The following is a 19,255-nucleotide window of genomic DNA, read 5'->3' on the forward strand; positions in this document are numbered from 1 at the left end:
GAATTTAACAGCACATCAAAAGGAAAGCAAATGATCAAGTTAATTTTTAGCTAGGTGAAAGCATGTGCTGTCATACAGGTGTAATATGTAAATTGTAAAAAACTGAAAATGGATGAGAACTTGAAAATTGGATGATTGAACCTGGTGATATTCTAAACAGAAAAGAGCTCACAACCATGCTTCTCGCTGTTTCCATTACTTCACAATGACTCAGACAGAAGTGACAATCTTGGTATTTTATTATATAGATAGAGGGTGTGTGAGCAAGGGATAAAAAGGGCCTAAGTTTATGTATTCATATATAGGAGCAAGCGTCTGAAGGTTTCTCAACTTCCCAGGAATGGTGTTTTGAAACTCCTTACCAAATGCTGGCACAATTAGGCTACTAAATCACAAACTAATTAAACAGTTCTATAGCTAGAAAATAAGATGCTTAAAACCAAACAAGCTGAAAGGCAAATTACTGGATAAAAATATATGATATACTGGCTAAGATAAGTACTACAGTTCACCTTAATTTGATCTTTCTGAGACAACTTGGAAAATGTTGAATAAAAATATGAATTCCAGAAAAATGTAAAGGTCCTAGATCCGTTATCCTAGTTTCCTTTTACCTGATTAGAGGTTTGATTCATTCATTCCTTTCACGTAAACAGAGTGGTGAGCTTTCTCTCTCTTGTTCTTTTGTAAAGAGAAAGGAATTTTGACTGAATTAGTTCTCTAGATTCTTTTATATTTAATAAGGTTTAAATAATGTTAATGTTATGTGACACAAATTGACAGAGGTCAGAAAATTCAAATATAAATGTCAGAACTCAATGCTTAATTCACATTTGTAGTCATTTTTGCATTTAAAAGCACCAGGCCAAATCCATGTTTGGTTTAACTTCTTTCACTGCAATGGAGTTGCACCAGGGATGAATTTGGTTCTTAATATTAGCTTCCTAACCCACCAGTCTCCTTTCCAAAAGTTCCTTATTTGGAACCCTGATTTTATACGTGATCTCTAAATGATCAGTCTTCTTTGTAACCGGCTGTGGAGGGCATGCACAAATGGCTACTTATTATTATTCTTTAAAAAAAATTACTATTTTTTTTAAAAAGTGCATTAAAGAGACTTTAAAATATAGCTTATTTTACTTCAAAAATATGAGTGATAACTACTTTAAACAAAATTCCACAGTGATCCACTGACAATTTTAACAACCCCTAAATTACCAAAGCAAACCCTCTAACATCTTTACATAGCTCATTAAGGTCCCACTCTTTTGTACTATGATCCCACACAGGTGGACTGTAACCCTTGAACTCAGTGGAGCCAAGTGTAGGGGTCTGCTCACACAGATATGTTACAGGATCAGGACCTAAAGTTCCGCCCAGCGTGGTGAGCTCAACGAGTGTGTTGAGGGCTATTAATGCTTACAGGCTCAAGCATTTTCGGGCCTAGTTTTGCACCACTGAAATCAATGAGCTCTCTGACCTTTATGAGATGTCTGTACAACGTCTAATACAATGGACCCCTGCCTAATTTGGCCTTTAGGCATCAGGATATAGAAGTTAAAATATGGAGGTGCTGGCAGCAACTCTGTCATGAAGGTTGAATTCCATTTTGCAATTGAAGATTGGATTCGATCATTTTGATGTATAGGAAAAATACAGTGTATTCTCAAACCTACAGCACGTACGCTGAGTACAGAATTAATTTTTTGAGAATTTACAAGTAAATCTGTGAATTAGTTCATGAAGTTAAAATTAATTAACAACTGGGTCCTTCACAAAATTTATCATCTGGCTCAGGCTCTTCTTTGTCCCAAACCATCTTAACTATGAAATAACAGACTCAAATTTTCCATATAGTTAAAGTTAAGGTTGCGAGTCTGTCACAGAGTCACTGTGACTTTCCGTGACTTCCGCAGTCGCTGGTGCTGGCTCAGGGGCTGCCCGAGCCCCGCAGCCCCTGGGCCAGCAGCAGCAGTTTGGGTGCGTGGGAGGGAGCTCAGGGCTAGGGGCAGGGGGTTGAGCTTGTGAGGAAGGCTTACCTCGGGGTGGGGGACTCCCCAGGTCTCACTGGCATGGCCCTGCAGCTCCTCCTAGGCGGAGGAGCCAGGGGGCTCCGCACACTGCCCGCGCCTGCAGGCCCCGCCCCCACAGCTCCCATTGGCTGCGGTTCCTGGCCAATGGGAGCTGTGCATCCAGCGCTTGTGGTGGGAGCAACATGCGGAGCCCCGTGGCCCCTCTGTCATCTAGGAGCTGCAGGGACATGTGGAGCCAGGTAGGGAGCTCCTGCCAACCCTCCCCTCCAGCACCCGTGGTGCCCCCGAGTTTTAGTTAGGTGTATATAGTGATTTTTTGTTTACTGCCCGTGACCTGTCCATGACTTTTTCTAAAAATACCCGTGACTAAAACGTAGCCTTAGTTAAAGTTAATGGAAATCTTACACATCAGATACATTTGCAGAAATTTGGTTGTAATTCAGCTAGGTTATTAATGATTGTTGTGTGTAATTGCTATGACTATATAAGTTACAGACAGACTTGTTTAAATTAAATGGGGGCCATGGGGACTTCAGAGGTAATTCTCTACCAACAGGAGCGGCGCCAGGGTTTTTGGCGCCCTAGGTGGGGGTTCCTTCCGCGCTCCCGGTCGTCATCGGCAATTCTTCAGCGGGGGGGGGGGTCCTTCCGCGCTCCCGGTCTTCGGGGCACTTCGGCGGCGGGTCCCGGAGCGAATGAAGGACCCGCCGTTGAATTGCCGCCGAAGACCCAGAGCGCGGAAGGACCCCCCGCTGCTGAATTGCCGCCAAGGGCGGCAAAATGCCGCCCCCCCCAAATCCTGGCTCCCTAGGCGACCGCCTGGGTCGCCTAAATGGAAGTGCCAGCCCTGTCTACCAATCGCGATCCTTCCTATTGAGCTAATTTGCCCACAACAGTTCTATTGGTTGTAAGGACCCAGTGTTATGAGGGAGTCTGAACACGTATCAGGAGTCCCCATTGGTAGAGTAACTGGCCTGACTGTCATTCCACTGTGAAGGTTTCATGGCTGCATGGTAGTCCGGGCATTGGCAATTGAAAGGCGTCTCATGCATACTGAAGTAGCACTGCCAGGAGAACTGAGCACGGAACTCATAGGGTCTCTTTAAAACTCAGACGTTGGGACTCAGGTTCTGGGCTCTCTCTGCCCTCTCATCACATAGTGCCCTCTTCACTAAAACAGCCCTTGAAACCAATAAGTCAATTGTAAATTAAGGGCCAGACTCACCAGTACATTTCAGCTGCTTTGCACTGCTCTGATGAGACAAAGCAGTTGTGAATCCTGGTTAAATGGCCTGTTTGCTCAGGTTACTTTGGTCCACCAAGGAATATGCCCTTAAAATTCAAATAAAAGAAAGTTACTTCAGTTTGACACCCCATATCTTAACAAAATTCAAAATATTACATGATAGCATTCTTTTCTGGGTTTCTTGTTTAGAATTAGTGCTCATGGTTATTGCATGGCATCACGACAGAGCAGCGTTAAGGTTGTTTGCATGCCTGAATTATTGTTGTTGTTTTTTTTCTTCTTCTTAAAATATTTTATTTTTTCAAGTGTACCCTTAACTTGGAATTTCTTCTATTTATAATACTTGGTTTTGGGATAATTACAACATCCTTGTATTTTTATTTATTTATTTTATATGTACTTTCAGACTTAGATCCATGTTAACTTTTTTTGATCTGGGATTAATTAATAATAGTGAAATCTTTGACACTGACTTCAACGGGAGCAAGTTCATCATCTACATGACAAGTTCCTTTGCCATTGAAAATAATCCCAAAATAAACTATATTTTTGTGATCCCTATTTCCCACTATTAATCAAGCTGCACCTCAACAAAGTAGTATCAAACTTTTTACCTCAATATACACACAGAGAATTTCAAGAATTTGAGCAGTAACTGCCTCAACATTGTCCCACTTCATTTCTCAAAAAATATTTCCTTTATACATGAACTTGGCCTTGAGCTCTTCACTCCTAGACAAAAATGGTCCAAGCCATGTAGTCATTTAAAACAAACTATGATCTTCAAATTGATGAAACACTAGCATAGACAAAGTATATTTGCTGGAGTTGCCATTAATTGTAGCTGGATGTATCTGCTACATTCAGAGTCAGGGAGGTTGTTAATGGGTTATGGTTATTCTGATATTATGTAAATCCTCTTCAGCCTGGTTGTAATAAACAGCTCTAACCCCCAGGCAACTGGCTATTCTGGGGTCAGTGTCTCTCTTAATCTCCTTGGTTGGAGCTGTTGCACTGTGTATAAATAATTAAATATTCACTGGAACACAGAGAGAGAGAGAGAGAGAGAGAGAGAGAGAGAGAGAAAACTGACTCTATAGCCCAATGGGTTTGGCTCTCATCTGGGATGTAGGCAACCCAGATTCAAGTCCCTGGACTGAATGAGGCAAATAGGAGACTTGAAGCTGAGGCGCCGGCATCTCTGGTGAGTGCCCTTGTTATGCTCATACAAAGCACACGGGATCTTTATAGAGGAAAGTAAATACACACAGAATTTATTGAGAATACCACAGTTAGCATATGCTTTTTACACACACACACACACACACACACACACACACACACACACACACACACACACACACACACACACACACACACACACACACACACACACTGACTGTTTATAGTTACCAGTCCAGAGTCTGGATCAATCTAGTGGCCAGCCAGATTGGTCGCAGAGGGGAGCGGGGTTCTATCGGTCGCGATCCGATGCTCCTGGAGTGTGGCAAGACGAACCCAAAGTCCTATGGCAAAGCACCCTATTCTTATAGGTTTTCTTCTCTGATGAAGCCTATGGATATTGCTGTGTCACTTCGTGACCGGTTACTTCTTAATTGGTGTAAACATTCCAATACACCTCCGAGAGGGTCATCCTGTCCTTTGTTCCGATTTAATCAATTGTCTTTAGAGGTGCCAGCCTTTACCTCAGGGTCATCAATCTGCCCTTCATTATGGATGCGGTTGATGATTCTTTGATGTCCTTTAAGTTTATTCAAGTTTCTTCCTTGACTGGCTATAACAATGGCCTTCACACCTTATCTTTTTCTAATGCATACATTCCTCATTCACACACACAGATTGAGAATACAAACAGTAGTATTTTATATTGAGCAACAGGGCATTGCAAATTAAACCTGTCTAAGTTTTACAATCAATAACCAAGACAATTTATATTGAGACCCAGGCCTTCAATGTTCCTCTAATCTACTTAACATAGACACAATAGAGAATCCTGTCTCTTACTTCCTAATTTGTAATACATATAGGAAACCATAGTAGCTTTATAACTTATCCTAAAACAAAAGGTTTCAGAGTAGCAGCCCTGTTAGTCTGTATCCGCAAAAAGAAGAACAGGAGTACTTGTGGCACCTTAGAGACTAACAAATTTATTAGAGCATAAGCTTTCGTGGACTACAGCCCACTTCTTCGGATGCATATAGAATGGAACATATATTGAGGAGATATATATATACACACATACAGAGAGCATAAACAGTTTATGCTCTCTGTATGTGTGTATATATATATCTCCTCAATATATGTTCCATTCTATATGCATCCGAAGAAGTGGGCTGTAGTCCACGAAAGCTTATGCTCTAATAAATTTGTTAGTCTCTAAGGTGCCACAAGTACTCCTGTTCTTCTTTTTGCTAAAACAAAAGGATGACCATAATCAGTCATAAGGATTGTTCTGGTCTGTCATTCCTTTCTGCTATTCAAAAGGGGTGGCTGACAGGATGAAATTAAGTCATACATTAATTCTCATAGTACATTATAAAATCCAGCTCCTACACCCTAACCACTGCATTATTGGCTATTCAAGGACACCCACAGAACCTGAGAAATTTTCCTGCAAACAAAGTTTTGGTTTTGATGCATTCACATTTTTAAAAAAATAAATAAAAAGTTTTGTTGAAAAATTCCTAACAAGCTCAAGGCAGCAGCTCTCGCGTTCACCTCTGGCTGTTTTTGCCAGTTTGGGTATGTCTACAGTACAATTAAAAACCTGCAGCTGCAGGGCTGGCTCCAGGCACCAGCCGAGCAAGCTTGTGCTTGGGGCGGCAGATTCCAAAGGGCGGCATTCCGTCTAATCTTTTCTTTTTTTGCGCTTCACCGCTTTGGCCGCCCCTGCAGGTTTTTTCTTTTTGGTTTGCTGCTTCCGCCACCCTGTAGGGGGCGGAGGAGGGGAGCGCCCTGTAGCAAGCCCGGCAGGGCAGCCCGCGTCCTTCCCTGCCTGCCGACCCGAGCGGCCCTCCCGGCAGGCGGCGCAGCGGGAGGGGCCGCGTGGCAAGCTCCCCGCATAAGGAAGCCCTGGCCGCCCCCCTTCTCTCTCTCCCCCACCCCCCGCTAGCTGGGGTGTGCACTCCGCTGCCTGGGGTCTGCAGGGCCGAGAGTCCCCCTGCACCCACGCTCCCGCCATCCTGCAGGTATTTTTTTATTTGTTTTTGTTTTTTCTTTCCTTCGCCACTCCGGCAGGCTGGCCAGTTTGTTCCCCCCCCCTCGTCGCCGCTCCGGTCGGGGCCAGGTTTGTTTCCCGCCCCCCCTTCACCGCTCCAGCTGGCCAGCCACTTTGTTTCCCCCCCCTTCGCCGCTCCGGCTGGGGGCAGCAGGTTTGTTTCCAGCCCCCCCCCCCCCCCCGCTGGTTTGTCTCCCCCTCCTTTGCTGCTCCGGCCGGCCGGTTTGTTCTCTCTCCCCCCCCCCTCTCCCCAGCCGGGGGCAGGTTTGTTTCCCTCCCCCCCTTTGCTGCTCCAGCCGGCCCGTTTGTTGTCCCCCCCCTCCTTCGCCTCTCCGGCCGGGGGCAGATTTGTTTTCCTCTTGCCCCCCTCCCCCCCTTGCTGCTCTGGCCGGCCGGGTGTTTTTTCCTTGGGGCGGCAAAAAAGCCAGAGCCGGCCCTGTGCAGCTGGCACTTGCCAGCTGCCTCGGGCTTGCAGGGCTCAGGCTGCAGGACTGTTTAACTGCAGTGTAGACTTCCAGGCTTAGGCTGCAAGCAAGGTCCTAGAGCCCAGGCTCCAGCCCCAGCCCAGAAGTCTAAACTGCAGTTAAACAGCCTGGATTCCCGTGAGTCTGAGGCAGCTGGAAAAAGGCCAGCCACCATAATTGCAGTGTTAGATGTACATACCTGTGTTACCTAGATGTACTCTGGACAGGGTTAAGCAGCAAGGGGTATGTTGATACCGCAATCAGGAGGTGCGACGGCAGCATGTGTAGACATACCCCAGCTAGCTTTGAGCAGGCTAGCTTGCTAAAAGTAGCCATTTTGCAACGGTAACACAGGCTAGCCACCCTAGTGTCTCGAGGTCTGTTTCTCTCAGGACTGCGGGTATGGACTCAAGCAGCTAGCCTGTCCCACCATGGCTACACTACTAGCTGCAGGGCACTTCCCAAGTGCAGTTTAGACAGACCATAGTGCCCGCACGCACACACAAATCAGGCCCTTTGGGGAAATAGCTATGAGTGTAGTGAAATACAGTTTGTGTTATACCTAGTTACATAACCTCTCTTGCATAGATTTTTTTTTTCTAGTCTGATATATTGACTTTAGGTGTGGTTTTGGACTATTTTTAGAAACAGTGAGGAAATGCCTTCTACTTTCATTCTTTTTAGTATCACCTCTATTCTGATGCTACCGTAGTGGAGGATTACTGCATCTTCACTGTAAAATTCCCTTGTTTTTGTGGGTGTATAGTCAGACTCTTAACACTAACTTTTTTTTATTAAATTCTATAAATAGTTTACTAGCAAGACTGCTATTTTTTGTGCGCTTCAATGAGCTGTGATAATTAGGCTGTAAAGCCGCAGAGATGACAGTATAAGCTCATGCTTTATTTTATGGTGGCCATTACAATTGTATTGCAAAATGAAATGGAAGGTTGGAGGGAAGAGAGAGAAATCCTACAGTCATCTTTTTCTCATTTGCTGAAGACATTAAAGCCAAGCTTTGTACACGCAAATTTGTTGTTTTAGCTGCCCTGCTGAGAAACTCAATCCAGAGCAAGTTATTAATGTAAGAGATTCAGGTTTGTCTTTATTAGAGTTTAGCATGTACATTGTATTAACAACAATATATTGAAATAATGAAACTTCATTGCCTTTTTGTGCAAATCTGGTCCTTAGTCTTAAAGGATGCAAAAAATGTAAAGAAAATTACTGGCTGTTTGTTTCATTTACTTGTAGCAAGAAACTAACTGCTTTGCTGAAGCACTGAAAAAGTCTTTAACTTTCATTTCCACATTGTTAATCTGAAGTGCTGTTTGGAGTAAAATATATTAAAACAATTCATATTAGAGGATTGCTTTAAGAGTGACTAGGAAATTTTTAAAATCAGTAAAACTGATATGGAAAATATGGGCTTTTACAGAGTTCTGTAGATCAAAGAATGAGAAAAAGAAGAAGACAGAGATAACAAAATGCCCAGTGAAGAAACCAATCATGGTTGCTTCAGTAGCCCTGAAAGAGAACTTCTTAAGCAAATTCAGCTAGAAATGAGAAATACACTGACATAATCCATAAAGAATATTTTAAATAATTGCTCCACTGTGAATCTTCCATACATCTAGGAGCTTTTATAAACAAGATGGTTCTTATAAGAACCCTTGGTGGACCTACCCTAATGGAAATCTACCAAAGAGAATTGGGTTTTTTACATGAGCATCAGCAGAAATGTCAGACAATTTGACAGTCCCTCTGTTTGTTAGGTTTAAACAGTTCAGAGCCAGATTCTGGCCACACTGGGGCTGCTTTGTGTCAGCTGCAGAGCCATCTTAGCATCGTACCAACCAGATGCTCTCAGTGTAGGGAAATCATAGCTCGTGTGGGCACATGGCTGGAGCGTCCTTGTACACTGGCAGTCCTTGGCTGCCAGAATGGCTTTGTGAGGTATGTCTACATTGCACTGTAAACCCAGGTCTGTGGGACCCAAGCTCGTGCTTGAGGGACCAAACTGCATTGTACACCTGGGTTTGCAATTGCTGGACCCAACTCACAGGGCATGGACCCAACTCACAGCAGAACTCGGGCTCTGACCCATCCCTTCTAGCATGGTCCTTAAACCCAGGTGCTGAGTGCTTGCTGCCACAAGTCGGGTTGATTTGTGCGTGCACAGAAGCGGGGCTTGGACTTAAACCTGAGTCAGATCCTGGGCTTAGTGTGCCCATGGAGGGCAGTTGCTGCCTAGCACAAGTTAAGGCAGCCATGGGGTGTGTAAAGCTGGCATACCACTCCTTTTGCTCTCTTCTCTCTCAGCCACGCCCTGCTCTGTGCCAAGCTTAGCTAGAGATTCAAAGGCTTGTTTTGGAATTCATGGATGAGTACATCAGAGATATTCTAAAATAGAGGCCAAACTAAATAAACCTTGGATGATAAAATGTATGTCAGAGTAAACCAGATTGCATTTACTGTTATCAAGCTCTCAAGAATTCAGGCTTCTGTACTGTTATTCCTGCATAATCACTAGCTTAGCCTGTGAAAGATAGCACATCAAAGCCATTAGTCATGCCATGCTGGAAATGGATGATGCAACGTGGAAGTCACGGTGACCAGGTGGGGCTATAATAAGCTTGTGTGCACAGACGTGCATTTTGAAAGAGAAAATGACACTGTTTCATGTTAGCTAGCTGCTCAAAAACATATGTATATGCATTGTTCTCAGTACCTAGGTGCTTTTCCTTCCACATTGGTCAGTAATCATAATTTAGCAGAATTCATATTAATTTAGAGTAGTATAAAAACAAAATCAGTGCCTATTTTGATCAGTGGCTTATCCCAAAACCTTTCTTCCTCCCTTTGTGCACAGCTGGGATGTTTGTATGCGCAGGTACCCATTCCCACACTTAGATACTTTTCTTCATGTACTGACATATTTTCCACCACAGTTTAGTAGCTTGTGACAGTTTTTAACTGCAATTCATACACACACAGTATTGTACATTAGTAAAGGACATATATACATATATAGTAACAATTAATTCTGTTTTTAGGGCAAAAGTCAGCTCTCCGTTGCAGTGGTGTAAATCCAGAGTAATTCCTCTGACTTTTAATGGAGTCACTCTGCCAATTCTACCGCACTGAGAGGTTTCTACCTGTATCAGAGTAATCTCCATGTCACAGTAAGGATCAGAATCTGATCCATTTTCATTAATCTAATTTCAGTACTTCCTAGTAACGCCAGATTTTAAATATTACAGTGTGTGTATGAGAGTCTCCTCCTCCTCAAAAGTCCTCATCCCCACCTCACATATATACTCTCAAATTAAAAAATCAGAATGTGACAGGTTATGTGCTGTTGTGGGGAGGTGATGGAGTTCAGATGTTAGCTTTTTATAAAAAGAAAATTGGCGTCATTAATAGGTTTGTAAATTTGTCATTCCCATTGTCTGCCTATTTTTAAAACTGGCACTTTTCCTCATGCTTGTCACAGAATCTGAGGGGAAGGAGAAATACTTAAATTGCAATGTGGCCATCTTTGCAGCACTTTCAGCTGCCTGGCTGATCTTTTCCGTTAAGTAATTAGTATTCTTCAAAATTTCTAAACTGAACTTTTCCGCCTTGATTTCAGACTATAACTGCTTGTCCTACTTATCCAGTTTGTTTGAAGTTTACCTTTCAGTAATGTCAATATTGGGTGAAAATGTTGACTTGCCCTTGGTCCTGGTAAGATCAAAATAAAAACAGGAAGGTTTTAATTCACCTGATATTGAGTCATATTGCAAGGTACTAAGTGTGTTGGAGCTTATTCCTGTTCTCAGATTTGTGGCTTGTGCTGTCACAGATCTTCAGAAATCTACTGCTGGATTCTGACTTGCTGCATTTGACCCACATCATAGCACAGCATGAACATCCAAAGTAGACATTATACTACAGGATCCCCACATGTGAGAGTTTACTTAAGCCCAGTGACTTTCTACTCTATGAACGGGTCTAAAAATAATTGTGGGAAAAGTACAGGAAAGCTGCATCATCACATTGTTCTTGGCGGGAGCAACTTATTGTCCTATAAATGTTCATTGATTAGAAACATGCCATCTTTCAACTCTTATCATAAATTTGCAAAGCTCATAAAAATCTGTTCTCTATTTGATAGCTTAGTAGCTGTATGAATCTACAGTATGGAATAAGTCTACTTATAGGACTGTTATTTAATAAATCCAAAGTCTGCTAATAACCTTACAGAACACAAGAAATGTTCTCAGCCATGACGAACTTACAGTTTTAACAGTCAAAGAAAAAAATTGGGGAAAAGGGCAGCAATATATGAGCAAAGTGACATTAGGCTTGTGTGCGGTGATTCTATACTTTGTTTTTTTTGTGTTTTTAAAATAAGATACATCTCTCCTCCACTCCTTCTTTCCTGCTGACCTTTCTCCTCATTGCTACCTGAAGAGTTCCCACTATCAACATCCATCCCACCCCCACAAAAGGCTTAGTGTATCATAACAGAAAAACACTTAGCCAATCGAGAGAGTTAAGCTACTCCAGTAAACAGTTCCAAACTTCAATAGGTGCTGTAGTCGAAATTGACATATGGATATGCACGGTGTCCCATGAAAACTGCAAGTAGAAAGAGGTCATAGTGCTTCAAACCATGTAATCAAAAATAATAAAGATAATATGGAGCAGACCATACAAACATTGCATTGACCACAGGCTTTTTAAAAAGATACCCTTCTCATTACTAGACAATTATTTTTTTTTCAGGAACACATTCCTTTGTTTCTATAATACAGTACCCCAGTCTAATCAATGTGCTTTCTTTAGAATTCCATTAGTGACTCTCAATGTCAGTATTCTATTCTCTATACAGTTGTACCTATTGTAACCGATCATCATAATACTAAGTAATGAGAAAAGGTGCAAGTTTCTGTGTTTGGAAATATGGACCTGACACAGTAACTTTTACACATGAGTCAATGGGACTACATGTGCAAGTAAGGGATGTAGGATTATACAGAGCCAACCTTTCAAGGTCAAAGAAGCAGTGTGTCTCTTCCCCACCACCACATCAATGCCTTTACAGATTTTCCTGGTTGAAGAACCTACCAAATTTCAGACATTCCTTCGCTAACGAAAAATACATTTAATGCTGTAAGATAAATCGAGACTTAATAAAAAAATGCTTTGTCTGAACCTCACTCCCCAAACATTCCATGCTCAAGTCTCACTGAAATGAATCTGACCAAGGATCCGGAGTTTGAATGTGTTTATCCATTCAGATTTGGATCTGAATTTGGCAGTGTGAGCCAATCTGCAGGTGTCATGATGATCAGAATATTCATAATGAGTAAAACTGTAGTAAATGGTGGGTTGTTTGATGTACAATATTAAACAAATGATGTTGTTAGTTGTACTGTATAATTTGCAGTCTTAGAAATAATAGCAGTTGCCCCTTTAGCAAACTCTGCATCCAAGAAAGGGGGCCTCCCTTTTAAACACATCATTTCACAGTAAGAAATATTTATTTCAGTCCTTGGTTAATGGCAGGAGTTTTACACCAGGTGAACTACCATTGTTGCAGATTATAAATTAGCTACAACTAAAGGGACAGTTCATCATGACAGTCCATTAAGAAAGGAATTGGTTTTGGTCATCTTATAATTCTTAATCCTAAATCATTATTTTTTTAATTCATGATGGACTACAACAATCTTTAAAGAATACTTAGTCTCAGTACATTACAGTAGATCCATCCCAAATCTCTCTTCAGATCATAAATTTCTTTCCATCTTAAATAAGAGGAGGAAACTCAGAAGGAACATGATTCAATGGTATTTTATTGACTTCAAATCTACTATAGCTATGTAACTGCCATTTCGTTAACAATGCACATTAGTAGAGAGCACTGGTGAAAAGGCAGCACAATGGATGATATACTTCATTACAAATACAGCAGAAATGAACATAAACATGAATATGTAGTAATCAAATATCAAAAAACACAAGACAATAGAGTTTATGTTTAAAAACTGCTGGGTAATAAAACTGATTGCTGATAGAACCTGCCCAAAACAATATAGGAATACTACAGATTGTAAAATTACATCACATATGGATTTTATGAGCAGGAATGATTTCTTAACAAATCTGTACCTCAGTGTAAAGTTTAGTTGCTCCAGCCTATCAGATCTTTTCTCTGGCCTTGAAGTGTTTAATGAATCATGCACACAATGAGTATGATTCTGAGGTTACATTTTCTTCAAACTAAATTGTTAATCTGACATAATGAAGAAAGATGAACCATTTCACCTTCTGCTGGAGTTAATAAGGCAATTAGCTAACCACAGAGGAAAATATATGTTTAAAAATGACAGTTATCTTTGGACCTGGTGCTGGCTTGACTGCATTTATCTTCTCAGAAAATGAAGGCAGGTCCATCAATCTATAGTATTAAATAGGGTTTAGGATAAGGATTAACTAATCGGTTTGTTATACATAACAACACTCAATATAAAATTAGTTTTTGATTCAGATTTTAGTGGAATGGTAATGAGGGTTTTTTAAAAAAATATTATACATGCATGATGAAAGATCTAATGATCTTACGTTTTATTTTGGTGTTTGTATATCTCAGAAATATCATGACTTTTGCAGAGTAATTCTGTTTAGCATAGGTAATTAATTTAACACCTCATGTAAAGTCAAGAGTGCTAATTTTAAAGCCAACCATTTAAAAAAAAAACATTCCCTAGAAATGGAAAGGTGTTCTGATATTAAAGACTCATCAGGAGAGGTTGCTTCCTCTCTCAGTGAGACAAGGTGGGTGAGGTAATATCTTTGTTTGGAACAACTTCTGTTGGTGAGAGTGACAAGTTTTTGAGCATAGATAAAACACATTCACAGTTAAGCTTCTTGTTTAATTTTGGAGATTAGTTTAACAAAAAGGAGCATTAACATTAAATATTTTATATTGTAGTAGCATCTAGAAGTCACAACTGGCTTGAGCTGTACAACCACATTATACACGACAGCTCCTGCCCCAAAAAACATACAATCTAATGCCCTGGAACCTGTGCACACTAGCTATCTGTGATATGAACACAAGCAAATAATTGGAAGTCACATCTAATATATACTTTAGCAGTGGCAGGATGGCAGTTAATGTCATGGAGAAGTATTATTGCATTGACTCTAGAGCTAAAAATTATTGATATTTGAAATCTGTTATGAGCAGCAAACCATAAGACTGATGACAAACTAGAAACAGATAAATATCTTTTTGTGTGCCCCACTTCTCACATCCCTCTAATTGTCTTCATGTGTATTGTTGCAAACATGGGATGCTTGTAGTGGAAATGAGAGATGAAGAAGACCTAATATTCCTTTTAGTTTATTTTGTAGTGCTTTATCCAGGCCATATTCATTAAATAATTATAGAAATTAACATTGCATACTCTGGGAATGTTTGATCCCATATGTATTGGATGATCCATGTTTGGTCTGAGGGTTTTATTTATTTTATATTTTGGGTCAAATTGAGGCTGGGGAATCCTACTCAGATCTAAGGAAAGAAAGCATGCCCAATCCTGGAGCATAGACACTATACAGCTGTCAAAAATCCTCCAACAATGCCCATGGTAGGAAGACTGAATAGGCTACACAGCTAATGAAGCAGGCTGTCCTACAAGCAACATAGTCTAGTGGAATCAGCATAAAATTGGGAGTAACACTTGAGTTCTAAGTCTGATTCTGACACTGATCTTCTGAGTTCCTTAGGGAATGCAATCCACCCAATTCTCAGTTTTCCCATCTGCAAATGAGGGATAATACGATTCATAATTATCTTGACAGAATTCAATTTTTATTTTTTTAATACTTTCAGTGGGTGATATTGATATTTTTAAGATTTCCTCCCCTATTTTTAGTGTTCACAGTTGCATGAAATTACAAGTTTTAAGCATTTTTTGATTGATTTAAATGTTTACAGTTGAGGGAAATTATGGGAGGTGTCAGACAATTATTTAATGACCGCAGACGGATTAAAAAAAAGAAGTTAAAACTTTAAAACACAAATTGCCAGCATCACATCTAAATATATAAAATAAATATTCTTAAATCAAAAGATCATAAAAGATAAAATATATTACTTCCCCCATTTTATCCTTAAATCAAAGACAAGTAAGTTCTCAAGCAGCATTTTTGTTACTTTGCCATTCTGTAAATTTCATTTGTTATCAATGGAAATTTCTGTTTTCATTGGTTCGTGTTTGTTGGGTGAAATCAACATTTACAGATAAATATCTAATCCTTCCAAGCCTATTTATAGCATCTAAATGGTGTGGTGAAGATCATTTAATGCTTGTTCAGCACAGTAAATGGATAAAAGTACTATATAAATGTTAATTACCTTTAGTAATAAAACCCTTGTCCCTGGAAGTGGGAGAGAGGAGAGGATTCTATATCATCTTGTTTTCTCTTTTTTGGGGTGTAGGGGAGAGGGAGACATGTTACAATCCGTGGTTACTGCCCGCCCACCCTTCCCCTTCCCCCAAAGCAGCTATGTAGGTGTTACTGCAGCCATAGATCACAAAGCAGAGAGAAAGAGGGACTATCATCCGCACAAGGCTGGGGGACTACCATCTACACCAGGCTCTGCACCAGGCCTTTCTTTTAGCCTGTTCATGCTATTCCAACCCCATTGGAAGACCTCACAATTAAGACATTTTGTAGTAATCCAGGCCTGAGTTTAAGGGCAAAAGGCAACAGAAACCTTCAGATCAATGAATTGACAATTAGTTGCAGACGAAATAATTGAAAGATGCTTACTGCGCGTGCACACACACACGTACACGTAATGACAGGAAGGATAGTACTAAAATGACTCAGAGGGAGGAAATGCCTCTAAAAATTAAGGCAGTTTAGGCACAGATATTGAAGAAATGACTGCAAGATCCCACCTAGCCAGACACATACATACAGGAAATGACTGCAATCATAATTCTGCGTTGACAATCACAGATAGGTAGAGGAGATAAGAGAGCACTGAAGCTTTGACATGCGCATAAGAATTAACTAACTACATGATCAATGCCTATAAGAGGCAATTAACTACATGATCAATGCTGTTTGAGCATACATATATGGGATGACAGCAAGAACCATTCTGCTTTAATAAATACAAGCAATACAGGAGATGACTGCCGATTGGACACAGAAATATATACACCTCTACCTCGATATAACATGAATGCTGATATAACGCGGTAAAGCAGTGCTCTGGGGGGGCGGGGCTGCACACTCTGGTGGATCAAAGCAAGTTCAATATAACACGGTTTCACCTGTAACGCAGTAAGATTTTTTGGCTCCCAAGGACAGCGTTATATCAAGATAGAGGTGTACTACACAACTAGATGATGCCTGGCTGGGTCACTGCTGCATACATAGAAATATACATAAAAGAGGTAAAGAATGTCATGTTAAATTCATTTAAGATTCCTAAACTAGAGTTTACAATATGAGTCCATAGTTCCACTTTCCATAACATAACTAGAAAAGGAGGACTCACTGTATTAATTATCTTGAACCAACTAGTCACCAAAACTTAGAATACCATGTATTACAAGAGCCACAAATAAATTCTAGGTTTCAGAGTAGCAGCCGTGTTAGTCTGTATCCGCAAAAAGAAGAACAGGAGTACTTGTGGCACCTTAGAGACTAACAAATTTATTAGAGCATAAGCTTTCATGGACTACAGCCCACTTCTTCGGAAGTAGCTATATGCATCCGAAGAAGTGGGCTGTAGTCCACGAAAGCTTATGCTCTAATAAATTTGTTAGTCTCTAAGGTGCCACAAGTACTCCTGTTCTTCTTTTTGCAAATAAATTCTAGCGTATAAATAAACATAGCAACCCATTCATTCCTTTCATTCACATCATGCTGTGAAATAACTCTTTCAAAACAACATATATGACTGTTATTTACTATAAAAAGAAAAGTGTAGATCACCTAGAGGGCTAGGCTGTGTGTCTTTTTTTAAGTGCACTAACCGTCCTCATAAAATAAAATGCTCTTCCTAGTTTTATATAATAATTTTTTTTCTCTGTGGGTGCAGTTCTGGTTTTGTGACTTTCAGGGACCCTACATGGAGAACAACAAATGGCTTTCTAATTAAAAGCATTGTGTTAAATAGCTATTATATATTTCAAGATTAGGCCATGACTGCTTTATATCCAATCTCTCCTCTTTGTTTTCAGACAGCATCAATGCAATGGACATATGAGATCAATGGGCTGCCTCCACAGACCACATCACTGACTGCGTCAGCAAAAGTAGTTTCTACTAGTGGTTACATGAGGTCAGCCACAGTTCGACAGCGCAACTTTTTACGTGAAAATCTAAAGCTAATTACCACTGGAGTATCCTCCCCTGTCAAAGGTGCACCGCTGATCTTAAGAACAAAATAAAAATATACTAGTCTTAATTTGCCATCTGTGGAAAAGTAATCTTTTGTAAAATCAATTATAAAGACCCAAGGAGGACTTATTTTAAAATTATACATAATGGCTTGATATTTTAAAACCATCCTGCTTTGATGGTGGCAGTGGGGAACTAAATGTATTTCTTTCTGTCTTGAAGAAAGGTCTGTCTGGTGAAAAAAGGCCCCTAACCCTCAAGGTTAGTTCAATATTCTTTGTTTGGTAGCACATTTATAGTAAAAAATTAGAGAGTTTCTAGTGAAAACTCTGTCACTTTTCTGGAGCTTTAAGATGTTCCGTTCTCAATCAGATGTAGGATTTGAAGTTTCTTACCTTTACTCATAAAATTAATATGTCTTGAATTAGGTTTTAAGGGTTTTTCTATTATAAGAATTTATCTTCAGTTTACCTGAAGTTTGGGTTTTTATGAATGTTAAAATAGATGCATATTATATTTTTTCAAATACAAAAGGATTTTAAATTTGTACCAGGGGGTTTTTAAATATAAATGTTTCATACAAATTGCTTTATAGCATAGCAGTGAGTTCCTTTAATTTGGGCAAAATAGATTTGGAAAAAACATAAGGTTTGGGGGCTTTGGGCTAATGCTGGGCTTACTAAAGCACTTCAGTTTTAGTAAGTTTTAATATGGGACACTACAGTTTTGCACATAGTGATCTGTCAATCATTCAGCACTATATCCACACAAAAGTAAACAAGTCAGCCTCTGATTTCTTTCAAGATAAAGCACTTACACAGAGTTTGCAGCAATCTGATAAAGTTAAAGTGGTTCACACAGCATATGATCATAGCCTGAATGGTTTTCCGATTCTAATGCTTTGGAAAATGTGGAGTATTTCACTGAATTTAAATCTCCCTGCATTATACAAGCCGAGATTAGATTATTACACACAAAAACAAGGAGGAGGAAAAAAGTGGAAGAGCAGTAAACAGGAAATAAAACTTACCTCACAGTATTAAGCAAACTTTCTACACATCCATTCAAAATATACTGTACTAATTCCAAAATCAAAACTACACAAAAAATTAGTGAGGATGGCTGTTCAGATTTTATTTCCTTTATTAAACTAGAACTGTCAGTCACGCTGTACTTCCATGTATAGTCAAGAATGATTAGTTAAAGAGAGAGTTTGGTGTTGCAGTGTGTAGATTGTCTTTGCATCTGGATGTAATGTGGGAGATGGTGTCCATGTAATTTTTGTTTGAAAGGAACAATTTGGCAAGTGACCTCGATTCTTCAAGGGCTTTCTTTATTCATATGCACTATCAAGACTTTTTTATTCTTAATAGATGGCTAATTGTAACTATTCCCTTGTTTTCAATGGTGTGATTTAGATACAGAATACAAAATGATGTGGCAATTGTACATGTTGTACTGGCACATCTATGGAATGACCATCACTACTCAGGACTGGTGAAACTATGAAAGACTTATGTAGGTCAGTGCAAAAAAAGCACCAATAAAATTCTTTTACCCCAATGTGCTACATGTGTTTTGTTTATGCCACATATTTTACAGAAATGCTCCTATGAAAAAGTTTTAAACTGTTATATAATAGTTATTACTACTTTTTAATCCCTCGGTCTTAAATACAATGGGCCTGATTCTGACAGGATACCAGTATAAAATCAAGAGTAACTCCACTGAATACCATGAGTTACATAAGCATAGACTAGAATCTGGCCCTGTGAATTCAAATGTAGAGGTAGAAGAAGAGAAATTAGTACTGCTAAAATGTATCTAAAATATTTTTTTTATTTATAAAAGA

The 19,255-nt window shown here is 39.9% G+C and overlaps 1 protein-coding gene across 1 annotated transcript in view; it reads left to right on the plus strand.

The window, feature by feature from the left end:
- LOC135978161 (cilia- and flagella-associated protein 47-like) overlaps window positions 1–18,966 on the plus strand; it is a 387,250-nt gene extending 368,284 nt beyond the window's left edge. Inside the window, exon 23 of the mRNA XM_065579202.1 lies at window positions 17,244–18,966. Within this exon, the coding sequence (XP_065435274.1) occupies window positions 17,244–17,453 (210 nt within the window). The 3' untranslated portion in view covers window positions 17,454–18,966. The remainder of the gene's footprint in view (window positions 1–17,243) is intronic.
- Window positions 18,967–19,255: the final 289 nt, after the last annotated feature.

The sequence above is a fragment of the Chrysemys picta genome, chromosome 1, assembly GCF_011386835.1.
Source record: "Chrysemys picta bellii isolate R12L10 chromosome 1, ASM1138683v2, whole genome shotgun sequence".
NCBI classification, from domain to species: domain Eukaryota; kingdom Metazoa; phylum Chordata; order Testudines; family Emydidae; genus Chrysemys; species Chrysemys picta.